Source organism: Oncorhynchus masou, chromosome 12 (assembly GCF_036934945.1).
Source record: "Oncorhynchus masou masou isolate Uvic2021 chromosome 12, UVic_Omas_1.1, whole genome shotgun sequence".
Lineage (NCBI taxonomy): Eukaryota > Metazoa > Chordata > Actinopteri > Salmoniformes > Salmonidae > Oncorhynchus > Oncorhynchus masou.
In genome coordinates this window covers 95,874,332-95,901,746 of record NC_088223.1, presented here as the reverse complement: position 1 = coordinate 95,901,746, position 27,415 = coordinate 95,874,332, and the positions used below count along the sequence as shown (strand labels likewise).

The 27,415-nt window shown below is 43.8% G+C and overlaps 1 protein-coding gene across 3 annotated transcripts; it reads left to right on the top strand.

The window, feature by feature from the left end:
• The first annotated feature begins 157 nt into the window (after positions 1–157).
• zgc:64002 (uncharacterized protein LOC393330 homolog) lies at positions 158–22,818 on the top strand. 3 transcript variants are annotated; one of them, XM_064982521.1, is made up of 4 exons: positions 158–260; positions 7,086–7,333; positions 21,660–21,867; positions 22,163–22,818. In XM_064982521.1, exons 2-4 carry the CDS (start codon positions 7,192–7,194, stop codon positions 22,584–22,586), a joined length of 774 nt encoding a protein of 257 aa, XP_064838593.1. In that variant the 5' UTR covers positions 158–260; positions 7,086–7,191; the 3' UTR covers positions 22,587–22,818. The 3 variants fall into 3 exon arrangements, with proteins under 3 accessions (XP_064838593.1, XP_064838592.1, XP_064838595.1); XM_064982520.1 differs by lacking the exon at positions 158–260 and adding an exon at positions 463–568; XM_064982523.1 differs by lacking the exon at positions 158–260 and adding an exon at positions 599–617.
• Positions 22,819–27,415: the final 4,597 nt, after the last annotated feature.

The following is a 27,415-nucleotide window of genomic DNA, read 5'->3' as shown; positions in this document are numbered from 1 at the left end:
TTGAAGGGGTGTCCACATACTTTTGTATATACAGTGTGTATTTGTATGTCTTCATATTTTTGTTCTGATTTTTCAGGCGGAGCTGCATCACCCTCAGCAGAGCTACTTCCTGACTGCGTCGTAACCGACTTCAGCAAAATGCCTTCAATGGCAACTGGCACGCTGGATAAGTGTACTCTTCATGGATGAATCTCACTTTTAACTGTACCGGGCAGATGGCAGCCATCATGCGGGAGAACTGGTTGGTCGGGCCAATTGAGGTAGTATGTACATGAATGCATAGTTAAAGTGACTATGCATATATGATAAACTGAGTAGCAGCAGCGTAAAAGAGGGGTTGGCGGGTGGTGGGACACACACACGCACGCACACACACACGCACGCACACACACACACACACACACACACACACACACACACACACACACACACACACACACACACACACACACACACACACACACACACACACACACACACACACACACACACAGTTCAGCAGGTTTTCCATAAGGGTGTTGTCACAGGACTCTTCTTGCGAGATCGGGCACGCTCATCGGATCCAGCTGTAAGTACTCAGTCACTCCGTCTCTCATGCTGTCCTCCGACATGCCACAGTATGGAATTTAAACATGTGTTACTATGAACTACTATTACTTTGAGCTGTTAACTATTTTGTCCAATGTCTTCTCTCTTGTAAATGTTTTTTTAAATGTTTTTATTGACTACATGGTAACCTTTGCATGTCACACTGACGGCTGGTGTCGCGCTTCCTGAAACAGCGCTGCTATGACATTTGGAGATCTAGGCTACAGTCCCGCAATCAATCTGCACTTGTCTTTTTTCAAAGTTTCCTATCTGTAGTTGAACCTTTTCCTACATTTATAAAATCATTAGTAAATTATTTATTTCTGTCGCCAGTGAGCGAATGAAAATAGTCAGGCGCGCCTGGTAGTTGTTTCTACAGAACTCCCAGAATGCATTCTGTATCCGAACAGCCGGAGTTTATTAATACACCTTACCCTTTCAGCACGCTGCATTGCGCGCTCAGCATGGAGCGAGACATCGCACCTATAATGTGTTTCTGGACGCATTAAGAGGAGCAGTAGTGTCAACTAATCACTGCACGGAGTTGAGAAGGTCTGTCAGTGGGCCAGTATGGGATTTCTCTTTCTCCATGTAATACACAGTAGAACAATGTTGTCTGTCTGTTGTGCCTGTTGCCATAAATGTTGGCATCGCATATCTCTGCATGTTTACATTGATGATACCACTCCTTACCCTCAGGTGACCAACAGGAGTGAATAATGTACACTCACCAGGTCTGACAGAGACAATCTCACAAGGGCCAATCAGCCTACATCATTTTTTAAAAAACTTATAAATGAATGATATGTACCCATTGATTGTTGAATATTATAAACTGGGTGGTTTGAGCACTGAATGCTGATTGGCTGACAGCCGTGGTATATATCAGACCATATATCAAGGTTATGACAAAACATGTATTTTTATTGATGTAATGATGTTGGTAACCCGTTTATAATAACAATAAGGCACGGCTGCTGTAATGATGTTGGTAACCAGTTTATAGTAACAATAAGGCACGGCTGCTGTAATGATGTTGGTAACCAGTTTATAATAACAATAAGGCACGGCTGCTGTAATGATGTTGGTAACCAGTTTATAATAACAATAAGGCACGGCTGCTGTAATGATGTTGGTAACCAGTTTATAATAACAATAAGGCACGGCTGCTGTAATGATGTTGGTAACCAGTTTATAATAACAATAAGGCACGGCTGCTGTAATGATGTTGGTAACCAGTTTATAACAACAATAAGGCACGGCTGCTGTAATGATGTTGGTAACCAGTTTATAACAGCAATAAGGCACGGCTGCTGTAATGATGTTGGTAACCAGTTTATAATAACAATAAGGCACGGCTGCTGTAATGATGTTGGTAACCAGTTTATAATAACAATAAGGCACGGCTGCTGTAATGATGTTGGTAACCAGTTTATAATAACAATAAGGCACGGCTGCTGTAATGATGTTGGTAACCAGTTTATAACAACAATAAGGCACGGCTGCTGTAATGATGTTGGTAACCAGTTTATAATAACAATAAGGCACGGCTGCTGTAATGATGTTGGTAACCAGTTTATAATAACAATAAGGCACGGCTGCTGTAATGATGTTGGTAACCAGTTTATAATAACAATAAGGCACGGCTGCTGTAATGATGTTGGTAACCAGTTTATAATAACAATAAGGCACGGCTGCTGTAATGATGTTGGTAACCAGTTTATAGTAACAATAAGGCACGGCTGCTGTAATGATGTTGGTAACCAGTTTATAACAACAATAAGGCACGGCTGCTGTAATGATGTTGGTAACCAGTTTATAACAGCAATAAGGCACGGCTGCTGTAATGATGTTGGTAACCAGTTTATAATAACAATAAGGCACGGCTGCTGTAATGATGTTGGTAACCAGTTTATAATAACAATAAGGCACGGCTGCTGTAATGATGTTGGTAACCAGTTTATAATAACAATAAGGCACGGCTGCTGTAATGATGTTGGTAACCAGTTTATAACAACAATAAGGCACGGCTGCTGTAATGATGTTGGTAACCAGTTTATAACAACAATAAGGCACGGCTGCTGTAATGATGTTGGTAACCAGTTTATAATAACAATAAGGCACGGCTGCTGTAATGATGTTGGTAACCAGTTTATAGTAACAATAAGGCACGGCTGCTGTAATGATGTTGGTAACCAGTTTATAATAACACTAAGGCACGGCTGCTGTAATGATGTTGGTAACCAGTTTATAATAACAATAAGGCACGGCTGCTGTAATCATGTTGGTAACCAGTTTATAATAACAATAAGGCACGGCTGCTGTAATGATGTTGGTAACCAGTTTATAATAACAATAAGGCACGGCTGCTGTAATGATGTTGGTAACCAGTTTATAATAACAATAAGGCACGGGCTGCTGTAATGATGTTGGTAACCAGTTTATAATAACAATAAGGCACGGCTGCTGTAATGATGTTGGTAACCAGTTTATAATAACAATAAGGCACGGCTGCTGTAATGATGTTGGTAACCAGTTTATAATAACAATAAGGCACGGCTGCTGTAATGATGTTGGTAACCAGTTTATAATAACAATAAGGCACGGCTGCTGTAATGATGTTGGTAACCAGTTTATAATAACAATAAGGCACGGCTGCTGTAATGATGTTGGTAACCAGTTTATAATAACAATAAGGCACGGCTGCTGTAATGATGTTGGTAACCAGTTTATAATAACAATAAGACACGGCTGCTGTAATGATGTTGGTAACCAGTTTATAGTAACAATAAGGCACGGCTGCTGTAATGATGTTGGTAACCAGTTTATAATAACAATAAGGCACGGCTGCTGTAATGATGTTGGTAACCAGTTTATAATAACAATAAGGCACGGCTGCTGTAATGATGTTGGTAACCAGTTTATAATAACAATAAGGCACGGCTGCTGTAATGATGTTGGTAACCAGTTTATAATAACAATAAGGCACGGCTGCTGTAATGATGTTGGTAACCAGTTTATAATAACAATAAGGCACGGCTGCTGTAATGATGTTGGTAACCAGTTTATAATAACAATAAGGCACGGCTGCTGTAATGATGTTGGTAACCAGTTTATAATAACAATAAGGCACGGCTGCTGTAATGATGTTGGTAACCAGTTTATAATAACAATAAGGCACGGCTGCTGTAATGATGTTGGTAACCAGTTTATAATAACAATAAGGCACGGCTGCTGTAATGATGTTGGTAACCAGTTTATAATAACAATAAGGCACGGCTGCTGTAATGATGTTGGTAACCAGTTTATAATAACAATAAGGCACGGCTGCTGTAATGATGTTGGTAACCAGTTTATAGTAACAATAAGGCACGGCTGCTGTAATGATGTTGGTAACCAGTTTATAATAACAATAAGGCACGGCTGCTGTAATGATGTTGGTAACCAGTTTATAATAACAATAAGGCACGGCTGCTGTAATGATGTTGGTAACCAGTTTATAATAACAATAAGGCACGGCTGCTGTAATGATGTTGGTAACCAGTTTATAATAACAATAAGGCACGGCTGCTGTAATGATGTTGGTAACCAGTTTATAATAACAATAAGGCACGGCTGCTGTAATGATGTTGGTAACCAGTTTATAATAACAATAAGGCACGGCTGCTGTAATGATGTTGGTAACCAGTTTATAATAACAATAAGGCACGGCTGCTGTAATGATGTTGGTAACCAGTTTATAATAACAATAAGGCACGGCTGCTGTAATGATGTTGGTAACCAGTTTATAATAACAATAAGGCACGGCTGCTGTAATGATGTTGGTAACCAGTTTATAGTAACAATAAGGCACGGCTGCTGTAATGATGTTGGTAACCAGTTTATAATAACAATAAGGCACGGCTGCTGTAATGATGTTGGTAACCAGTTTATAATAACAATAAGGCACGGCTGCTGTAATGATGTTGGTAACCAGTTTATAATAACAATAAGGCACGGCTGCTGTAATGATGTTGGTAACCAGTTTATAATAACAATAAGGCACGGCTGCTGTAATGATGTTGGTAACCAGTTTATAATAACAATAAGGCACGGCTGCTGTAATGATGTTGGTAACCAGTTTATAATAACAATAAGGCACGGCTGCTGTAATGATGTTGGTAACCAGTTTATAATAACAATAAGGCACGGCTGCTGTAATGATGTTGGTAACCAGTTTATAATAACAATAAGGCACGGCTGCTGTAATGATGTTGGTAACCAGTTTATAATAACAATAAGGCACGGCTGCTGTAATGATGTTGGTAACCAGTTTATAATAACAATAAGGCACGGCTGCTGTAATGATGTTGGTAACCAGTTTATAATAACAATAAGGCACGGCTGCTGTAATGATGTTGGTAACCAGTTTATAATAACAATAAGGCACGGCTGCTGTAATGATGTTGGTAACCAGTTTATAGTAACAATAAGGCACGGCTGCTGTAATGATGTTGGTAACCAGTTTATAATAACAATAAGGCACGGCTGCTGTAATGATGTTGGTAACCAGTTTATAATAACAATAAGGCACGGCTGCTGTAATGATGTTGGTAACCAGTTTATAATAACAATAAGGCACGGCTGCTGTAATGATGTTGGTAACCAGTTTATAATAACAATAAGGCACGGCTGCTGTAATGATGTTGGTAACCAGTTTATAATAACAATAAGGCACGGCTGCTGTAATGATGTTGGTAACCAGTTTATAATAACAATAAGGCACGGCTGCTGTAATCATGTTGGTAACCAGTTTATAATAACAATAAGGCACGGCTGCTGTAATGATGTTGGTAACCAGTTTATAATAACAATAAGGCACGGCTGCTGTAATGATGTTGGTAACCAGTTTATAATAACAATAAGGCACGGCTGCTGTAATGATGTTGGTAACCAGTTTATAACAACAATAAGGCACGGCTGCTGTAATCATGTTGGTAACCAGTTTATAACAACAATAAGGCACATGAGGTGGTGTGGTATATGGTCAATATACCACGGATAAGAACAGCCCTAAGCTGTGGTATATTGGCCATATACCACACCACCTCATGCATTATTGCTTAAACATAACTTAGAAATGGCTTATGAGCCTAGCTCAACCGTTGTACCCCATCAGAACCTAAAATAAAACCTTGTTTAACGACAATGCTTTGTAAACAAACATTGTATAGCCTCAAAAAATTGGTCAAACCTAGAAAACATTACAAACAAACCATTTAATATAATGGATGGTCAGTCCTCCTGAGAGTGGTTCCGTTCATTCAGCCCCATCCCCCAGCTTTGTACCGAAACATTGGTGGTGAGATCACTTTGTTATTGTTTCACCTGCTGATTACCACTTTAAATAACTTTATCATTTCAATCAAATGAAAACGTTGTATTTGGCTAGAGGTAAGTATTCCATTTATGTTGATTGGTTTCGTGGAGGAGAAAGTGTCCGTCGAAAAAGTTTATTCAAAAAGTTCTCTTCAGTTGCAAACTCTATTCCAGGAGGTGGTGGTATAACATAATTTTTTGGTGATATACAAACTCTATTCCAGGAGGTGGTGGTATAACATCATTTTATGGTGATATACAAACTCTATTCCAGGGGGTGGTGGTATAACATCATTTTATGGTGATATACAAACTCTATTCCAGGAGGTGGTGGTATAACATCATTTTATGGTGATATACAAACTCTATTCCAGGAGGTGGCGGTATAACATCATTTTATGGTGATATACAAACTCTATTCCAGGAGGTGGCGGTATAACATCATTTTATGGTGATATACAAACTCTATTCCAGGAGGTGGCGGTATAACATCATTTTATGGTGATATACAAACTCCGGCCCAGGAGATGGTATAACATCATTTTATGGTGATATACAAACTCTATTCCAGGAGGTGGTATAACATCATTTTATGGTGATATACAAACTCTATTCCAGGAGGTGGCGGTATAACATCATTTTATGGTGATATACAAACTCTATTCCAGGAGGTGGCGGTATAACATCATTTTATGGTGATATACAAACTCTATTCCAGGAGGTGGCGGTATAACATCATTTTATGGTGATATACAAACTCCGGCCCAGGAGATGGCAGTATATTTACCCTGCTTTCACACAGTCAACTTTCTGTTTCTCTGATGTGATGTCTTTACATGAGTGTCTGTCTGACATGTCCAACACGACATTTGGCTTTCCATTACAAACAGCCAATGAGATCTAATAGTACTCCACACAGACTGGTCAGATATCAGTCTGTGGCTATAGGTCTGTAATACAACAGAGACTGGTCAGATATCAGTCTGTGGCTATAGGTCTGTAATACAACAGAGACTGGTCAGATATCAGGGATATCACCCAGGGCGACACCACTCCTGGTGTCAGGGGAGAAGGGATGTTTCTGCACAATGGGCTGGAGTACACACTATCTGACCTATTGTTTCCCCCCTCTCTCATAGGTACTGCACCTCTCCCACCACCATCCTGAGTCACACACCTGAACAGCTGAACAGCCACCAGACCACCTGAACATCCGAACAGCCACCACACCACCTGAACAGCACCATGGGAGAGTGCCACCAGGCCAAGTTTGACCCAAAGACCTACTTCAACTACTGCTACCAGTTTGCTGCTGTCCCGGGCCAGAAAGACAACAGCCGCTTCGTCTCCTTCGTCCTCTGTCAGCTCAGCAAGACCTTCTCAACAGGTAGACAGCAGGGACAGTAGATCACTCTGTGTCATTGATTCCAATCGTATGTAATTTCATTGGTGTGTCTAGGTGTATTGATAAGGTATGTGGTGTGTCTAGGTGTATTGATAAGGTAGTTGGTGTGTTTAGGTGTATTGATAAGGTAAGTGGTGTGTCTAGGTGTATTGATAAGGTAATTGGTGTGTCTAGGTGTATTGATAAGGTAATTGGTGTGTCTAGGTGTATTGATAAGGTAAGTGGTGTGTTTAGGTGTATTGATAAGGTAAGTGGTGTGTCTAGGTGTACTGATAAGTTAGTTGGTGTGTTTAGGTGTATTGATAAGGTAATTGGTGTGTTTAGGTGTATTGATAAGGTAATTGGTGTGTTTAGGTGTATTGATAAGGTATGTGGTGTGTCTAGGTGTATTGATAAGGTAGTTGGTGTGTTTAGGTGTATTGATAAGGTAAGTGGTGTGTCTAGGTGTATTGATAAGGTAATTGGTGTGTCTAGGTGTAATGATAAGGTAATTGGTGTGTCTAGGTGTATTGATAAGGTAATTGGTGTGTCTAGGTGTATTGATAAGGTAAGTGGTGTGTCTAGGTGTACTGATAAGTTAGTTGGTGTGTTTAGGTGTATTGATAAGGTAATTGGTGTGTTTAGGTGTATTGATAAGGTAAGTGGTGTGTCTAGGTGTATTGATAAGGTAATTGGTGTGTTCAGGTGTATCGATAAGGTAAGTGGTGTGTCTAGGTGTATTGATAAGGTAAGTGGTTTGTTTAGGTGTATTGATAAGGTAAGTGGTGTGTCTAGGTGTATTGATAAGGTAAGTGGTGTGTCTAAGTGTATTGATAAGGTAATTGGTGTGTTTAGGTGTATTGATAAGGTAATTGGTGTGTTTAGGTGTATTGATAAGGTAAGTGGTGTGTCTAGGTGTATTGATAAGGTAAGTGGTGTGTCTAGGTGTATTGATAAGGTAAGTGGCGTGTTTAGATGTATTGATAAGGTAAGTGGCGTGTTTAGATGTATTGATAAGGTAAGTGGTGTGTTTAGGTGTATTGATAAGGTAAGTGGTGTGTTTAGGTGTATTGATAAGGTAATTGGTGTGTTTAGGTGTATTGATAAGGTAATTGGTGTGTTTAGGTGTATTGATAAGGTAATTGGTGTGTTTAGGTGTATTGATAAGGTAAGTGGTGTGTCTAGGTGTATTGATAAGGTAAGTGGTGTGTCTAGGTGTATTGATAAGGTAAGTGGCGTGTTTAGATGTATTGATAAGGTAAGTGGCGTGTTTAGATGTATTGATAAGGTAAGTGGTGTGTTTAGGTGTATTGATAAGGTAAGTGGTGTGTTTAGGTGTATTGATAAGGTAATTGGTGTGTTTAGGTGTATTGATAAGGTAATTGGTGTGTTTAGGTGTATTGATAAGGTAAGTGGCGTGTCTAGGTGTATTGATAAGGTAAGTGGTGTGTTTAGGTGTATTGATAAGGTAATTGGTGTGTCTAGGTGTATTGATAAGGTAAGTGGTGTGTCTAGGTGTATTGATAAGGTAAGTGGTGTGTCTAGGTGTATTGATAAGGTAAGTGGTATGTTTAGGTGTATTGATAAGGTAATTGGTGTGTCTAGGTGTATTGATAAGGTAAGTTGTGTGTCTAGGTGTATTGATAAGGTAAGTGGTGTGTCTAGGTGTACTGATAAGGTAAGTGGTGTGTCTAGGTGTATTGATAAGGTAAGTGGTGTGTCTAGGTGTATTGATAAGGTAATTGGTGTGTTTAGGTGTATTGATAAGGTAAGTGGTGTGTCTAGGTGTATTGAAAAGGTAACTGGTGTGTTTAGGTGTATTGATAAGGTAATTGGTATGTCTAGGTGTATTGATAAGGTAAGTGGTGTGTCTAGGTGTATTGATAAGGTAAGTGGTGTGTTTAGGTGTACTGATAAGGTAAGTGGTGTGTCTAGGTGTATTGATAAGGTAAGTGGTATGTTTAGGTGTATTGATAAGGTAATTGGTGTGTCTAGGTGTATTGATAAGGTAAGTTGTGTGTCTAGGTGTATTGATAAGGTAAGTGGTGTGTCTAGGTGTACTGATAAGGTAAGTGGTGTGTCTAGGTGTATTGATAAGGTAAGTGGTGTGTCTAGGTGTATTGATAAGGTAATTGGTGTGTTTAGGTGTATTGATAAGGTAAGTGGTGTGTCTAGGTGTATTGAAAAGGTAACTGGTTTGTTTAGGTGTATTGATAAGGTAAGTGGTGTGTCTAGGTGTATTGATAAGGTAAGTGGTGTGTCTAAGTGTATTGATAAGGTAATTGGTGTGTTTAGGTGTATTGATAAGGTAATTGGTGTGTTTAGGTGTATTGATAAGGTAAGTGGTGTGTCTAGGTGTATTGATAAGGTAAGTGGTGTGTCTAAGTGTATTGATAAGGTAATTGGTGTGTTTAGGTGTATTGATAAGGTAATTGGTGTGTTTAGGTGTATTGATAAGGTAAGTGGTGTGTCTAGGTGTATTGATAAGGTAAGTGGTGTGTCTAGGTGTATTGATAAGGTAAGTGGCGTGTTTAGATGTATTGATAAGGTAAGTGGCGTGTTTAGATGTATTGATAAGGTAAGTGGTGTGTTTAGGTGTATTGATAAGGTAAGTGGTGTGTTTAGGTGTATTGATAAGGTAATTGGTGTGTTTAGGTGTATTGATAAGGTAATTGGTGTGTTTAGGTGTATTGATAAGGTAAGTGGCGTGTCTAGGTGTATTGATAAGGTAAGTGGTGTGTTTAGGTGTATTGATAAGGTAATTGGTGTGTCTAGGTGTATTGATAAGGTAAGTGGTGTGTCTAGGTGTATTGATAAGGTAAGTGGTGTGTCTAGGTGTATTGATAAGGTAAGTGGTATGTTTAGGTGTATTGATAAGGTAATTGGTGTGTCTAGGTGTATTGATAAGGTAAGTTGTGTGTCTAGGTGTATTGATAAGGTAAGTGGTGTGTCTAGGTGTACTGATAAGGTAAGTGGTGTGTCTAGGTGTATTGATAAGGTAAGTGGTGTGTCTAGGTGTATTGATAAGGTAATTGGTGTGTTTAGGTGTATTGATAAGGTAAGTGGTGTGTCTAGGTGTATTGAAAAGGTAACTGGTGTGTTTAGGTGTATTGATAAGGTAATTGGTATGTCTAGGTGTATTGATAAGGTAAGTGGTGTGTCTAGGTGTATTGATAAGGTAAGTGGTGTGTTTAGGTGTACTGATAAGGTAAGTGGTGTGTCTAGGTGTATTGATAAGGTAAGTGGTGTGTCTAAGTGTATTGATAAGGTAAGTGGTGTTTAGGTGTATTGATAAGGTAATTGGTGTGTTTAGGTGTATTGATAAGGTAATTGGTGTGTTTAGGTGTATTGATAAGGTAAGTGGTGTGTCTAGGTGTATTGATAAGGTAAGTGGTGTGTCTAGGTGTATTGATAAGGTAAGTGGCGTGTTTAGATGTATTGATAAGGTAAGTGGTGTGTCTAGGTGTATTGATAAGGTAAGTGGCGTGTTTAGATGTATTGATAAGGTAAGTGGTGTGTCTAGGTGTATTGATAAGGTAAGTGGTGTGTCTAAGTGTATTGATAAGGTAAGTGGTGTTTAGGTGTATTGATAAGGTAATTGGTGTGTTTAGGTGTATTGATAAGGTAATTGGTGTGTTTAGGTGTATTGATAAGGTAAGTGGTGTGTCTAGGTGTATTGATAAGGTAAGTGGTGTGTCTAGGTGTATTGATAAGGTAAGTGGCGTGTTTAGATGTATTGATAAAGTAAGTGAAGGGTTTAGATGTATTGATAAGGTAAGTGGTGTGTTTAGGTGTATTGATAAAGTAAGTGGTGTGTTTAGGTGTATTGATAAGGTAATTGGTGTGTTTAGGTGTATTGATAAGGTAATTGGTGTGTTTAGGTGTATTGATAAGGTAAGTGGCGTGTCTAGGTGTATTGATAAGGTAAGTGGTGTGTTTAGGTGTATTGATAAGGTAATTGGTGTGTCTAGGTGTATTGATAAGGTAAGTGGTGTGTCTAGGTGTATTGATAAGGTAAGTGGTGTGTCTAGGTGTATTGATAAGGTAAGTTGTGTGTCTAGGTGTATTGATAAGGTAAGTGGTGTGTCTAGGTGTACTGATAAGGTAAGTGGTGTGTCTAGGTGTATTGATAAGGTAAGTGGTGTGTCTAGGTGTATTGATAAGGTAATTGGTGTGTTTAGGTGTATTGATAAGGTAAGTGGTGTGTCTAGGTGTATTGAAAAGGTAACTGGTGTGTTTAGGTGTATTGATAAGGTAATTGGTATGTCTAGGTGTATTGATAAGGTAAGTGGTGTGTCTAGGTGTATTGATAAGGTAAGTGGTGTGTTTAGGTGTACTGATAAGGTAAGTGGTGTGTCTAGGTGTATTGATAAGGTAAGTGGTGTGTCTAAGTGTATTGATAAGGTAAGTGGTGTTTAGGTGTATTGATAAGGTAATTGGTGTGTTTAGGTGTATTGATAAGGTAATTGGTGTGTTTAGGTGTATTGATAAGGTAAGTGGTGTGTCTAGGTGTATTGATAAGGTAAGTGGTGTGTCTAGGTGTATTGATAAGGTAAGTGGCGTGTTTAGATGTATTGATAAGGTAAGTGGTGTGTCTAGGTGTATTGATAAGGTAAGTGGCGTGTTTAGATGTATTGATAAGGTAAGTGGTGTGTCTAGGTGTATTGATAAGGTAAGTGGTGTGTCTAAATGTATTGATAAGGTAAGTGGTGTTTAGGTGTATTGATAAGGTAATTGGTGTGTTTAGGTGTATTGATAAGGTAATTGGTGTGTTTAGGTGTATTGATAAGGTAAGTGGTGTGTCTAGGTGTATTGATAAGGTAAGTGGTGTGTCTAGGTGTATTGATAAGGTAAGTGGCGTGTTTAGATGTATTGATAAGGTAAGTGGCGTGTTTAGATGTATTGATAAGGTAAGTGGTGTGTTTAGGTGTATTGATAAGGTAAGTGGTGTGTTTAGGTGTATTGATAAGGTAATTGGTGTGTTTAGGTGTATTGATAAGGTAATTGGTGTGTTTAGGTGTATTGATAAGGTAAGTGGCGTGTCTAGGTGTATTGATAAGGTAAGTGGTGTGTTTAGGTGTATTGATAAGGTAATTGGTGTGTCTAGGTGTATTGATAAGGTAAGTGGTGTGTCTAGGTGTATTGATAAGGTAAGTGGTGTGTCTAGGTGTATTGATAAGGTAAGTGGTATGTTTAGGTGTATTGATAAGGTAATTGGTGTGTCTAGGTGTATTGATAAGGTAAGTTGTGTGTCTAGGTGTATTGATAAGGTAAGTGGTGTGTCTAGGTGTACTGATAAGGTAAGTGGTGTGTCTAGGTGTATTGATAAGGTAAGTGGTGTGTCTAGGTGTATTGATAAGGTAATTGGTGTGTTTAGGTGTATTGATAAGGTAAGTGGTGTGTCTAGGTGTATTGAAAAGGTAACTGGTGTGTTTAGGTGTATTGATAAGGTAATTGGTATGTCTAGGTGTATTGATAAGGTAAGTGGTGTGTCTAGGTGTATTGATAAGGTAAGTGGTGTGTTTAGGTGTACTGATAAGGTAAGTGGTGTGTCTAGGTGTATTGATAAGGTAAGTGGTGTGTTTAGGTGTATTGATAAGGTAAGTGGTGTGTTTAGGTGTACTGATAAGGTAAGTGGTGTGTCTAGGTGTATTGCCACATCTTCAGTGTAAGCCTACTAGAAGCGTTTCCTCAGGCCTGGAGGGGAGCAGAAGTCATTTCGCTACCCTTGCTTTTTACATTTTTTACCAACGACAAGCCACTAACTTTGAGTAAAGCCAGAGTGTCTATGTATGTGGATGACTCAACACTATCAGCTACGACAGCGACTGAAATGACTGCAACACTCAACAAAGAGCTGCAGTTAGTTTCAGAGTGGGTGGTAAGGAATAAGTTAGTCCTAAATATTTCTTAAAATAAAAGCATTATATTTGGAACAAAACACTCACTAAACCCTAAACCTCAACTAAATCTCATAATAAATAATTAAGCAAGTTGAAGAGACTAAACAGCTTGGAGAAACCCTGGATTGTAAACTGTCCTGGTCAAAACATATTGATGCAACAGTAGCTAAGATGGGGAGAAGTCTGTCTATAATAAAGCGCTGCTCTGCCTTCTTAACAACACTATCAACAAGGCAGGTCCTACAGGTCCTAGTTTCTACCTTCTTAACAACACTATCAACAAGGAAGGTCCTACAGGCCCTAGTTTCTACCTTCTTAACAACACTATCAACAAGGAAGGTCCTACAGGCCCTAGTTTCTACCTTCTTAACAGCACTATCAACAAGGCAGGTCCTACAGGTCCTAGTTTCTACCTTCTTAACAACACTATCAACAAGGAAGGTCCTACAGGCCCTAGTTTCTACCTTCTTAACAACACTATCAACAAGGCAGGTCCTACAGGTCCTAGTTTCTACCTTCTTAACAACACTATCAACAAGGAAGGTCCTACAGGCCCTAGTTTCTACCTTCTTAACAACACTATCAACAAGGAAGGTCCTACAGGCCCTAGTTTCTACCTTCTTAACAGCACTATCAACAAGGCAGGTCCTACAGGTCCTAGTTTCTACCTTCTTAACAACACTATCAACAAGGAAGGTCCTACAGGCCCTAGTTTCTACCTTCTTAACAACACTATCAACAAGGCAGGTCCTACAGGCCCTAGTTTCTACCTTCTTAACAACACTATCAACAAGGAAGGTCCTACAGGTCCTAGTTTCTACCTTCTTAACAACACTATCAACAAGGAAGGTCCTACAGGCCCTAGTTTCTACCTTCTTAACAACACTATCAACAAGGAAGGTCCTACAGGCCCTAGTTTCTACCTTCTTAACAGCACTATCAACAAGGCAGGTCCTACAGGTCCTAGTTTCTACCTTCTTAACAACACTATCAACAAGGAAGGTCCTACAGGCCCTAGTTTCTACCTTCTTAACAACACTATCAACAAGGCAGGTCCTACAGGTCCTAGTTTCTACCTTCTTAACAACACTATCAACAAGGAAGGTCCTACAGGCCCTAGTTTCTACCTTCTTAACAACACTATCAACAAGGAAGGTCCTACAGGCCCTAGTTTCTACCTTCTTAACAGCACTATCAACAAGGCAGGTCCTACAGGTCCTAGTTTCTACTTTCTTAACAACACTATCAACAAGGAAGGTCCTACAGGCCCTAGTTTCTACCTTCTTAACAACACTATCAACAAGGCAGGTCCTACAGGCCCTAGTTTCTACCTTCTTAACAACACTATCAACAAGGAAGGTCCTACAGGTCCTAGTTTCTACCTTCTTAACAACACTATCAACAAGGAAGGTCCTACAGGCCCTAGTTTCTACCTTCTTAACAACACTATCAACAAGGAAGGTCCTACAGGCCCTAGTTTCTACCTTCTTAACAGCACTATCAACAAGGCAGGTCCTACAGGTCCTAGTTTCTACCTTCTTAACAACACTATCAACAAGGAAGGTCCTACAGGCCCTAGTTTCTACCTTCTTAACAACACTATCAACAAGGCAGGTCCTACATGCCCTGGTTTCTACCTTTTTAACAACAATATCAACAAGGCAGGTCCTACAGGCCCTAGTTTTGTCACACTTGGACTACTGTTCAGTCGTGTGGTCAGGTGCCACGAAAAGGGACTTAGGAAAATTGCAATTGTCTCAGAACAGGGCATTATGACTGGCCCTCGGATGTAGACAGAGAGCTAACATTAATAATATGCATGCCAATCTCTCCTGGCTGGAGAAGAGATTGACTTCATCACGACTTATATTTATGAGAGGTATTGACATGTTGAATACACAGAGTTGTCTGTCTAAACTACTGGCTCACAGCTCAGACACACATACATACCCCACAAGACATGCCACCAGAGGTCTCTTCACCGTCCCCAAGTCCAGAACAGACTATGGGAGGCGCACAGTACTACATAGAGCCATGACTACATGGAACTCTATTCCTCAGTACTACATAGAGCCCTGACTACATGGAACTCTATTCCACAGTACTACATAGAGCCATGACTACATGGAACTCTATTCCACAGTACTACATAGAGCCATGACTACATGGAACTCTATTCCACAGTACTACATAGAGCCATGACTACATGGAACTCTATTCCACAGTACTACATAGAGCCATGACTACATGGAACTCTATTCCACAGTACTACATAGAGCAATGACTACATGGAACTCTATTCCACAGTACTACATAGAGCCATGACTGCATGGAACTCTATTCCACAGTACTACATAGAGCCATGACTACATGGAACTCTATTCCACAGTACTACATAGAGCCATGACTACATGGAACTCTATTCCACAGTACTACATAGAGCCATGACTACATGGAACTCTATTCCACAGTACTACATAGAGCCATGACTACATGGAACTCTATTCCACAGTACTACATAGAGCAATGACTACATGGAACTCTATTCCACAGTACTACATACAGCCATGACTACATGGAACTCTATTCCACAGTACTACATAGAGCCATGACTACATGGTACTCTATTCCACAGTACTACATAGAGCCATGACTACATGGAACTCTATTCCACAGTACTACATAGAGCCATGACTATATGGAACTCTATTCCACAGTACTACATAGAGCCATGACTACATGGAACTCTATTCCACAGTACTACATAGAGCCATGACTACATGGAACTCTATTCCACAGTACTACATAGAGCCATGACTACATGGAACTCTATTCCACAGTACTACATAGAGACATGACTACATGGAACTCTATTCCACAGTACTACATTTAACATTTACATTTAAGTCATTTGGCAGACGCTCTTATCCAGAGCGACTTACAAATTGGTGAATTCACCTTATGACATCCAGTGGAACAGCCACTTTACAATAGTGCATCTAAATCATTTAAGGGGGGGGTGAGAAGGATTACTTTATCCTATCCTAGGTATTCCTTAAAGAGGTGGGGTTTCAGGTGTCTCCGGAAGGTGGTGATTGACTCCGCTGTCCTGGCGTCGTTAGGGAGTTTGTTCCACCATTGGGGGGCCAGAGCAGCGAACAGTTTTGACTGGGCTGAGCGGGAACTGTACTTCCTCAGTGGTAGGGAGGCGAGCAGGCCAGAGGTGGATGAACGCAGTGCCCTTGTTTGGGTGTAGGGCCTGATCAGAGCCTGGAGGTACTGCGGTGCCGTTCCCCTCACAGCTCCGTAGGCAAGCACCATGGTCTTGTAGCGGATGCGAGCTTCAACTGGAAGCCAGTGGAGAGAGCGGAGGAGCGGGGTGACGTGAGAGAACTTGGGAAGGTTGAACACCAGACTGGCTGCGGCGTTCTGGATGAGTTGTAGGGGTTTAATGGCACAGGCAGGGAGCCCAGCCAACAGCGAGTTGCAGTAATCCAGACGGGAGATGACAAGTGCCTGGATTAGGACCTGCGCCGCTTCCTGTGTGAGGCAGGGTCGTACTCTGCGGATGTTGTAGAGCATGAACCTACAGGAACGGGCCACCGCCTTGATGTTAGTTGAGAACGACAGGGTGTTGTCCAGGATCACGCCAAGGTTCTTAGCGCTCTGGGAGGAGGACACAATGGAGTTGTCAACCGTGATGGCGAGATCATGGAACGGGCAGTCCTTCCCCGGGAGGAAGAGCAGCTCCGTCTTGCCGAGGTTCAGCTTGAGGTGGTGATCCGTCATCCACACTGATATATCTGCCAGACATGCAGAGATGCGATTCGCCACCTGGTCATCAGAAGGGGGAAAGGAGAAGATTAATTGTGTGTCGTCTGCATAGCAATGATAGGAGAGACCATGTGAGGTTATGACAGAGCCAAGTGACTTGGTGTATAGCGAGAATAGGAGAGGGCCTAGAACAGAGCCCTGGGGGACACCAGTGGTGAGAGCGCGTGGTGAGGAGACAGATTCTCGCCACGCCACCTGGTAGGAGCGACCTGTCAGGTAGGACGCAATCCAAGCGTGGGCCGCGCCGGAGATGCCCAACTCGGAGAGGGTGGAGAGGAGGATCTGATGGTTCACAGTATCGAAGGCAGCCGATAGGTCTAGAAGGATGAGAGCAGAGGAGAGAGAGTTAGCTTTAGCAGTGCGGAGCGCCTCCGTGATACAGAGAAGAGCAGTCTCAGTTGAATGACTAGTCTTGAAACCTGACTGATTTGGATCAAGAAGGTCATTCTGAGAGAGATAGCGGGAGAGCTGGCCAAGGACGGCACGTTCAAGAGTTTTGGAGAGAAAAGAAAGAAGGGATACTGGTCTGTAGTTGTTGACATCGGAGGGATCGAGTGTAGGTTTTTTCAGAGGGGGTGCAACTCTCGCTCTCTTGAAGACGGAAGGGACGTAGCCAGCGGTCAGGGATGAGTTGATGAGCGAGGTGAGGTAAGGGAGAAGGTCTCCGGAAATGGTCTGGAGAAGAGAGGAGGGGATAGGGTCAAGCGGGCAGGTTGTTGGGCGGCCGGCCGTCACAAGAAGCGAGATTTCATCTGGAGAGAGAGGGGAGAAAGAGGTCAGAGCACAGGGTAGGGCAGTGTGAGCAGAACCAGCGGTGTCGTTTGACTTAGCAAACGAGGATCGGATGTCGTCGACCTTCTTTTCAAAATGGTTGACGAAGTCATCTGCAGAGAGGGAGGAGGGGGGGGGAGGGGGAGGATTCAGGAGGGAGGAGAAGTTGGCAAAGAGCTTCCTAGGGTTAGAGGCAGATTCTTGGAATTTAGAGTGGTAGAAAGTGGCTTTAGCAGCAGAGACAGAGGAGGAAAATGTAGAGAGGAGGGAGTGAAAGGATGCCAGGTCCGCAGGGAGGCGAGTTTTCCTCCATTTCCGCTCGGCTGCCCGGAGCCCTGTTCTGTGAGCTCGCAATGAGTCGTCGAGCCACGGAGCGGGAGGGGAGGACCGAGCCGGCCTGGAGGATAGGGGACATAGAGAGTCAAAGGATGCAGAAAGGGAAGAGAGGAGGGTTGAGGAGGCAGAATCAGGAGATAGGTTGGAGAAGGTTTGAGCAGAGGGAAGAGATGATAGGATGGAAGAGGAGAGAGTAGCGGGGGAGAGAGAGCGAAGGTTGGGACGGCGCGATACCATCCGAGTAGGGGCAGTGTGGGAAGTGTTGGATGAGAGCGAGAGGGAAAAGGATACAAGGTAGTAGTCGGAGACTTGGAGGGGAGTTGCAATGAGGTTAGTGGAAGAACAGCATCTAGTAAAGATGAGGTCGAGCGTATTGCCTGCCTTGTGAGTAGGGGGAAGGTGAGAGGGTGAGGTCAAAAGAGGAGAGGAGTGGAAAGAAGGAGGCAGAGAGGAATGAGTCAAAGGTAGACGTGGGGAGGTTAAAGTCGCCCAGGACTGTGAGAGGTGAGCCGTCCTCAGGAAAGGAGCTTATCAAGGCATCAAGCTCATTGATGAACTCTCCGAGGGAACCTGGAGGGCGATAAATGATAAGGATGTTAAGCTTGAAAGGGCTGGTAACTGTGACAGCATGGAATTCAAAGGAGGCGATAGACAGATGGGTAAGGGGAGAAAGAGAGAATGACCACTTGGGAGAGATGAGGATCCCGGTGCCACCACCCCGCTGACCAGAAGCTCTCGGGGTGTGCGAGAACACGTGGGCGGACGAAGAGAGAGCAGTAGGAGTAGCAGTGTTATCTGTGGTGATCCATGTTTCCGTCAGTGCCAAGAAGTCGAGGGACTGGAGGGAGGCATAGGCTGAGATGAACTCTGCCTTGTTGGCCGCAGATCGGCAGTTCCAGAGGCTACCGGAGACCTGGAACTCCACGTGGGTCGTGCGCGCTGGGACCACCAGATTAGGGTGGCCGCGACCATGCGGTGTGGAGCGTTTGTATGGTCTGTGCAGAGAGGAGAGAACAGGGATAGATAAACACATAGTTGACAGGCTACAGAAGAGGCTACGCTAAATGCAGAGGAGATTGGAATGACAAGTGGACTACACGTCTCGAATGTTCAGAAAGTTAAGCTTACGTAGCAAGAATCTTATTGACTAAAATGATTGAAATGATACAGTACTGCTGGAGTAGGCTAGCTGGCAGTGGCTGCGTTGTTGACTTTGTAGGCTAGCTGGCAGTGGCTGCGTTGTTGACACTACACTAATCAAGTCGTTCCGTTGAGTGTAATAGTTTCTACAGTGCTGCTATTCGGGGGCTAGCTGGCTAGCTAGCAGTGTTGATTACGTTACGTTACGTTAAAAGAACGACAATAGCTGGCTAGCTAACCTAGAAAATCGCTCTAGACTACACAATTGTCTTTGAAACAAAGACGGCTATGTAGCTAGCTAGCTACGATCAAACAAATCAAACCGTTGTACTGTAATGAAGTGAAATGAAAATGTGATACTACCTGTGGAGCGAAGCGGAATGTTGACCGGGTAGTTGAAGTTCTATTCGGTAGAGGTTGGCTAGCTGTTGGCTAGCTAGCTAGCAGTATCTCCTACGTTAAGGACGACAAATAGCTGGCTAGCTAACCTCGGTGAATTAAGATAATCACTCTAAGTCTACACACTCTAATCTACACAATTATCTTGGATACGAAGACAGCAAAGACAACTATGTAGCTAGCTAACACTACACTAATCAAGTCGTTCAGTTGAGTGTAATAGTTTCTACAGTGCTGGTATTCGGTAGACGGTGGGCGTTAGCTAGCTGCTGGGCAGATAGCAGTGTAGACTACGTTAGGACGACGAAATACGATAATTACGCAATTATCTTTGATACAAAGACGGCTATGTAGCTAGCTAAGAAGAAATTGCTAAGATTAGACAAATCAAACCGTTGTACTATAATGAAATGTAATGAAAAGTTATACTACCTGCGGACCGAAGTGTAGATGCGACCGCTCGCTCCAACCCGGAAGTAGACTACATGGAACTCTATTCCACAGTACTACATAGAGCCATGACTACATGGAACACTATTCCACATCAGGTAACTGACGTAGTGAAATTATAATTAAAAAACAGACTAAAATAAAAATAAATATAATAAATACACCTAGACTGCTGTTGGAAAATGGAACAGTGGGGACTGATGCAACACACACACACACACACACACACACACACACACACACACACACACACACACACACACACACACACACACACACACACACACACAACAACGTACACACTATGCATACACATGGCTTTAGTACTGTAGATATGTGGTAGTGGTGGAGTAGGGGCCTGAGGGAACACAGTGTGTTGTAGATATGTGGTAGTGGTGGAGTGGGAGTCTGAGGGCACACCGTGTGTTGTAGATATGTGGTAGTGGTGGAGTAGGGGCCCGAGGGCACACAGTGTGTTGTAGATATGTGGTAGTGGTGGAGTAGGGGCCTGAGGGAACACAGTGTGTTGTAGATATGTGGTAGTGGTGGAGGAGGGCCTGAGGGCACACAGTGTGTTGTAGATATGTGGTAGTGGTGGAGGAGGGCCTGAGGGCACACAGTGTGTTGTAGATATGTGTTAGTGGTGGAGTAGGGGCCCGAGGGCACACAGTGTATTGTAGATATGTGGTAGTGGTGGAGTGGGAGTCTGAGGACACACAGTGTGTTGTGAATGTATTGTAAAGTTTTACATTTTTTATAAACTGCCTTAATTTTGCTGGATCCCAAGAAGAGTAGCATCTGCTTTGACAGCAGCTAATGGGGATCCATAATGAATACAAATAAGGTATTTCTGTTTTAGTTTTTCATATTCCTTTTCAAAAATGTACGCTTTGTCATTATGGGGTATTGTGATGTCATTATGGGGTATTGTGAGGTCATTATGGGGTATTGTGATGTCATTATGGGGTATTGTGATGTCATTATGGGGTATTGTGTGTAGATTGATGAGGAAATATTTGTTGTCACGCCCTGGCCATAGAGAGGTTTTTATTCTCTATTTTGGTTAGGTCAAGGTGTGATTTGGGCATTCTATGTTATCCGTTTCATTGTTTTTGGCCTGGTAAAGTTCCCAATCAGAGGCAGCTGTCCATCGTTGTCTCTGATTGGGAATCACACTTAGGCAGGCCTTTTTCCCTCTTTCATTTGTGGAATCTTGTCTTTGTTTGTTGCATTTCATTGCTTTTCGTTCGTTGAATTGTTGATTGTTTTTGGTGGAACATTTAATATATTAAAGAAAACATGCGCTTACCACGCTGCACCTTGGTCTCGTTCCGACGACGATCGTTCCATTTGTTTTTTTATCCATTTTACAATAAGGCTGTAATGTAACAACATGTGGCCAACAGGGAAGGGGTCTGAATACTTTCTGAATGCCCTCCATAGAATGGAAAGTCAAATCCATATCAACAGAGAATGAACGAAACTTCTCTCCTCAGGGAAGTACAGGGGCCAGAGGCTGATAGAGGTGGGTACAGGGCCAACCATCCACACGCTGATCAGTGCCTGTGAGTACTATGACGAGATTGTGGTGTCGGACTACGTGGACAGCAACAGGAAGGAGATTAAGAAGTGGCTGGAAGCCGAGGAGGGATGTTTAGACTGGAACGCTCACCTCCAGTATGTCTGTGATCTGGAGAGGAAAAGGTACAGTAATCCTGTTGTTTTTTACATTAACCTACTGGCATCTGGTTACCTGAAAGTTACTGTAGAAAAAAAAGAAGGTGCAGTACGTTACCATACATTCCAAAGAAACACTGTAGAAATGTACTGTATTTTTACAGTGCAGAAACTGGTTAGAAGCTGTACGGTTTCAACTATGGTTAAACATTTTTTTTGTAAATGTAGGTATCCCTCTTTTTGCTTCATTTATTTCTTGTAATCATTGTATTCTATTTACTTCTAAAAACCTCATTCTCCTTCCGTCTCTCGCTCTCACCAGAACCCCAGCGATCATCTCAGACACTCTCCGTCAGAGGGTTAAACAGGTTCTAAAGTGCGACATCTGCCTGGAGAACCCGTTCCACCCTGTCACGGTTCCTCCGGCGGACTGTGTCCTCTCCTCGCTGTGCCTGGAAGCGGCGTGTAAGGACCGCGAGTCCTACCACCGCTCGCTGTCCTCCATGGTGGACCTACTGAGGTCTGGAGGGGTCCTGGTCCTGATTGGGGACCTGGATGAGACCTTCTACACGGTGGGAGAGCAGAGGTTCGACTGTGTCAACCTGAGCGAGGAGTTCATCACCGAGACGCTGTGGAACCTGGGACTGTCTGTGGAGGAATTCACTCTGCAGCAGGCTGAGGACCGGGACAGCAACCACAAGTGTGACTACGCCGCCTCCTTCCATCTCATTGCCATCAAACACTGATCACGTTTATGCAAGAAACTATGTAACACTCTGTGGTTTTGGGTTATTATACATTATATATATATAAAAAGAGGGGTTGTGGGACACAATGCAGATAGTCCCCGTAGCCATTTGATTACCTGTTCAGGAGTCTTATGGCTTGGGGGTAATACAAGCAAGAGCAGTGTGTGTGTTTTCCTTTCTAAATGTTAATAAAAAAATAACATATGGTGGATAAAATGTGTTTATGGATTTTTTTAGTTTATAAATTATGTTCTTGTTTTTTTACATGTTCTAGTGCTGATCTGGAAAACACACACACACACACAGACAGACAGACACACACACACACACACACACACACACACACACACACACACACACACACACACACACACACACACACACACACACACACCGGATCCAGCTGTCAGTACTCTGTCACTCCGTCTCTCATGCTGTCCTCCGACATGTCACAGTATTGAATTTAAACATTCGTTACTACTTTTTTTGTTTTGTTTTTTTGGAATGGATTATTATAATTATTATTTTTATTATTATTATTTCTCATTTCTTTCCAAACCCAATTTATCCGGGACAGGCAGAGATAGAAACAGACATATGGAACAGAGGATGTCAGACAGGAACATGCACCCTGCATCCCAAATGGGCTCTGGTCTAAAGTAGTGAACGATATATAGGGAATAGGCATTCACCCTGCATCCCAAATGGGCTCTGGTCTAAAGTAGTGAACGACATATAGGGAATAGGCATTCACCCTGCATCCCAAATGGGCTCTGGTCTAAAGTAGTGAACGACATATAGGGAATAGGCATTCACCCTGCATCCCAAATGGGCTCTGGTCTAAAGTAGTGAACGACATATAGGGAATGGGCATTCACCCTGCATCCCAAATGGGCTCTGGTCTAAAGTAGTGAACGACATATAGGGAATAGGCATTCACCCTGCATCCCAAATGGGCTCTGGTCTACCCGGTCAACATTCCGCGTCGTTCCACAGGTAGTATCACATTTTCATTTCACTTCATTACAGTACAACGGTTTGATTTGTTTGATCGTAGCTAGCCAGCTACATAGCCGTCTTTGTATCTAAGACAATTGTGTAGTCTAGAGCGATTTTCTAGGTTAGCTGGCCAGCTATTGTCGTTCTTCTAACGTAGCTAGCCAGCTAGCCCCCGAATAGCAGCACTGTAGTAACTATTACAGTACAACGGTTTGTTTTGTTTGATCGTAGCTAGCTAGCTACATAGCCGTCTTTGTATCTAAGACAATTGTGTAGCCTAGAGCGATTTTCTAGGTTAGCCAGCCAGCTATTGTCGTTCTTTTAAGTAACAGAACGCAATCAACCTTGCTAGCTAGCCAGCTAGCCCCCGAATAGCAGCACTGTAGAAACTATTACACTCGACGGAACGACTTGATTAGTGTAGTGTCAACATCGCAGCCACTACCAGCTAGCCTACTCCAGCAGTACTGTTTCATTTCAATCATTTTAGTCAATAAGATTCTTGCTACGTAAGCTTAACTTTCTGAACATTCGAGACGTGTAGTCCACTTGTCATTCCAATCTCCTTTGCATTAGCGTTGCCTCTTCTGTACCCTGTTAACTATGTGTCTATCTATCCCTGTTCTCTCCTCTCTGCACAGACCATACAAACGCTCCACACCGCGTGGCCGCGGCCACCCTAATCTGGTGGTCCCAGCGCGCACGACCCACGTGGAGTTCCTGGTCTCCGGTAGCCTCTGGAACTGCCGATCTGCGGCCAACAAGGCAGAGTTCATCTCAGCCTATGCCTCCCTCCAGTCCCTCGACTTCCTGGCACTGACGGAAACATGGATCACCACAGATAACACTGCTACTCCTACTGCTCTCTCTTCGTCCGCCCACGTGTTCTCGCAAACCCCGAGAGCTTCTGGTCAGCGGGGTGGTGGCACCGGGATCCTCATCTCTCCCAAGTGGTCATTCTCTCTCTCTCCCCTTACCCATCTATCTATCGCCTCCTTTGAATTCCATGCTGTCACAGTTACCAGCCCTTTCAAGCTTAACATTCTTATCATTTATCGCCCTCCAGGTTCCCTCGGAGAGTTCATCAATGAGCTTGATGCCTTGATAAGCTCCTTTCCTGAGGACGGCTCACCTCTCACAGTCCTGGGCGACTTTAACCTCCCCACGTCTACCTTTGACTCATTCCTCTCTGCCTCCTTCTTTCCACTCCTCTCCTCTTTGACCTCACCCTCTCACCTTCCCCCTACTCACAAGGCAGGCAATACGCTCGACCTCATCTTTACTAGATGCTGTTCTTCCACTAACCTCACTGCAACTCCCCTCCAAGTCTCCGACCACTACCTTGTATCCTTTTCCCTCTCGCTCTCATCCAACACTTCCCACACTGCCCCTACTCGGATGGTATCGCGCCGTCCCAACCTTCGCTCTCTCCCCCGCTACTCTTTCCTCTTCCATCCTTTCATCTCTTCCCTCTGCTCATACCTTCTCCAACCTTTCTCCTGACTCTGCCTCCTCAACCCTCCTCTCTTCCCTTTCTGCATCCTTTGACTCTCTATGTCCCCTATCCTCCAGGCCGGCTCGGTCCTCCCCTCCCGCTCCGTGGCTCGATGACTCATTGCGAGCTCACAGAACAGAGCTCCGGGCAGCCGAGCGGAAATGGAGGAAAACTCGCCTCCCTGCGGACCTGGCATCCTTTCACTCCCTCCTCTCTACATTTTCCTCCTCTGTCTCTGCTGCTAAAGCCACTTTCTACCACTCTAAATTCCAAGCATCTGCCTCTAACCCTAGGAAGCTCTTTGCCACCTTCTCCTCCCTCCTGAATCCTCCTCCCCCCCCCCCCTCCTCCCTCTCTGCAGATGACTTCGTCAACCATTTTGAAAAGAAGGTCGACGACATCCGATCCTCGTTTGCTAAGTCAAACGACACCGCTGGTTCTGCTCACACTGCCCTACCCTGTGCTCTGACCTCTTTCTCCCCTCTCTCTCCAGATGAAATCTCGCTTCTTGTGACGGCCGGCCGCCCAACAACCTGCCCGCTCGACCCTATCCCCTCCTCTCTCCTCCAGACCATTTCCGGGGACCTTCTCCCTTACCTCACCTCGCTCATCAACTCATCCCTGACCGCTGGCTACGTCCCTTCCGTCTTCAAGAGAGCGAGAGTTGCACCCCTTCTGAAGAAACCTACACTCGATCCCTCCGATGTCAACAACTACAGACCAGTATCCCTTCTTTCTTTTCTCTCCAAAACTCTTGAACGTGCCGTCCTTGGCCAGCTCTCCCTCTATCTCTCTCAGAATGACCTTCTCGATCCAAATCAGTCAGGTTTCAAGACTAGTCATTCAACTGAGACTGCTCTTCTCTGCATCACGGAGGCGCTCCGCACTGCTAAAGCTAACTCTCTCTCCTCTGCTCTCATCCTTCTAGACCTATCGGCTGCCTTCGATACTGTGAACCATCAGATCCTCCTCTCCACCCTCTCCGAGTTGGGCATCTCCGGCGCGGCCCACGCTTGATTGCGTCCTACCTGACAGGTCGCTCCTACCAGGTGGCGTGGCGAGAATCTGTCTCCTCGCCACGCGCTCTCACCACTGGTGTCCCCCAGGGCTCTGTTCTAGGCCCTCTCCTATTCTCGCTATACACCAAGTCACTTGGCTCTGTCATAACCTCACATGGTCTCTCCTATCATTGCTATGCTGACGACACACAATTAATCTTCTCCTTTCCCCTTTCTGATGACCAGGTGGCGAATCGCATCTCTGCATGTCTGGCAGACATATCAGTGTGGATGACGGATCACCACCTCAAGCTGAACCTCGGCAAGACGGAGCTGCTCTTCCTCCCGGGGAAGGACTGCCCGTTCCATGATCTCGCCATCACGGTTGACAACTCCATTGTGTCCTCCTCCCAGAGCGCTAAGAACCTTGGCGTGATCCTGGACAACACCCTGTCGTTCTCAACCAACATCATGGCGGTGGCCCGTTCCTGTAGGTTCATGCTCTACAACATCCGCAGAGTACGACCCTGCCTCACACAGGAAGCGGCGCAGGTCCTAATCCAGGCACTTGTCATCTCCCGTCTGGATTACTGCAACTCGCTGTTGGCTGGGCTCCCTGCCTGTGCCATTAAACCCCTACAACTCATCCAGAACGCCGCAGCCCGTCTGGTGTTCAACCTTCCCAAGTTCTCTCACGTCACCCCGCTCCTCCGCTCTCTCCACTGGCTTCCAGTTGAAGCTCGCATCCGCTACAAGACCATGGTGCTTGCCTACGGAGCTGTGAGGGGAACGGCACCGCAGTACCTCCAGGCTCTGATCAGGCCCTACACCCAAGCAAGGGCACTGCGTTCATCCACCTCTGGCCTGCTCGCCTCCCTACCATTGAGGAAGTACAGTTCCCGCTCAGCCCAGTCAAAACTGTTCGCTGCTCTGGCCCCCCAATGGTGGAACAAACTCCCTCACGACGCCAGGACAGCGGAGTCAATCACCACCTTCCGGAGACACCTGAAACCCCACCTCTTCAAGGAATACCTAGGATAGGATAAGTAATCCTTCTCACCACCCCCCCCCCCCCTTAATGACTTAGATGCACTATTGTAAAGTGGCTGTTCCACTGGATGTCAGAAGGTGAATTCACCAATTTGTAAGTCGCTCTGGATAAGAGCGTCTGCTAAATGACTTAAATGTAAATGTAAATGTAGTGAACGACATATAGGGAATAGGCATTCACCCTGCATCCCAAATGGGCTCTGGTCTAAAGTAGTGAACGATATATAGGGAATAGGCATTCACCCTGCACCCCAAATGGGCTCTGGTCTAAAGTAGTGAACGAC

Excerpts from the sequence above, each read along its gene's own strand:
- zgc:64002 (XM_064982521.1), top strand. The coding sequence starts at position 7,192 with ATGGGAGAGTGCCACCAGGCCAAGTTTGACCCAAAGACCTACTTCAAC. Across the intron at positions 7,334-21,659 it reads CAGCAAGACCTTCTCAACAG|GGAAGTACAGGGGCCAGAGG; the intron begins GTAGACAGCAGG and ends TTCTCTCCTCAG. Across the intron at positions 21,868-22,162 it reads TGTGATCTGGAGAGGAAAAG|AACCCCAGCGATCATCTCAG; the intron begins GTACAGTAATCC and ends CGCTCTCACCAG.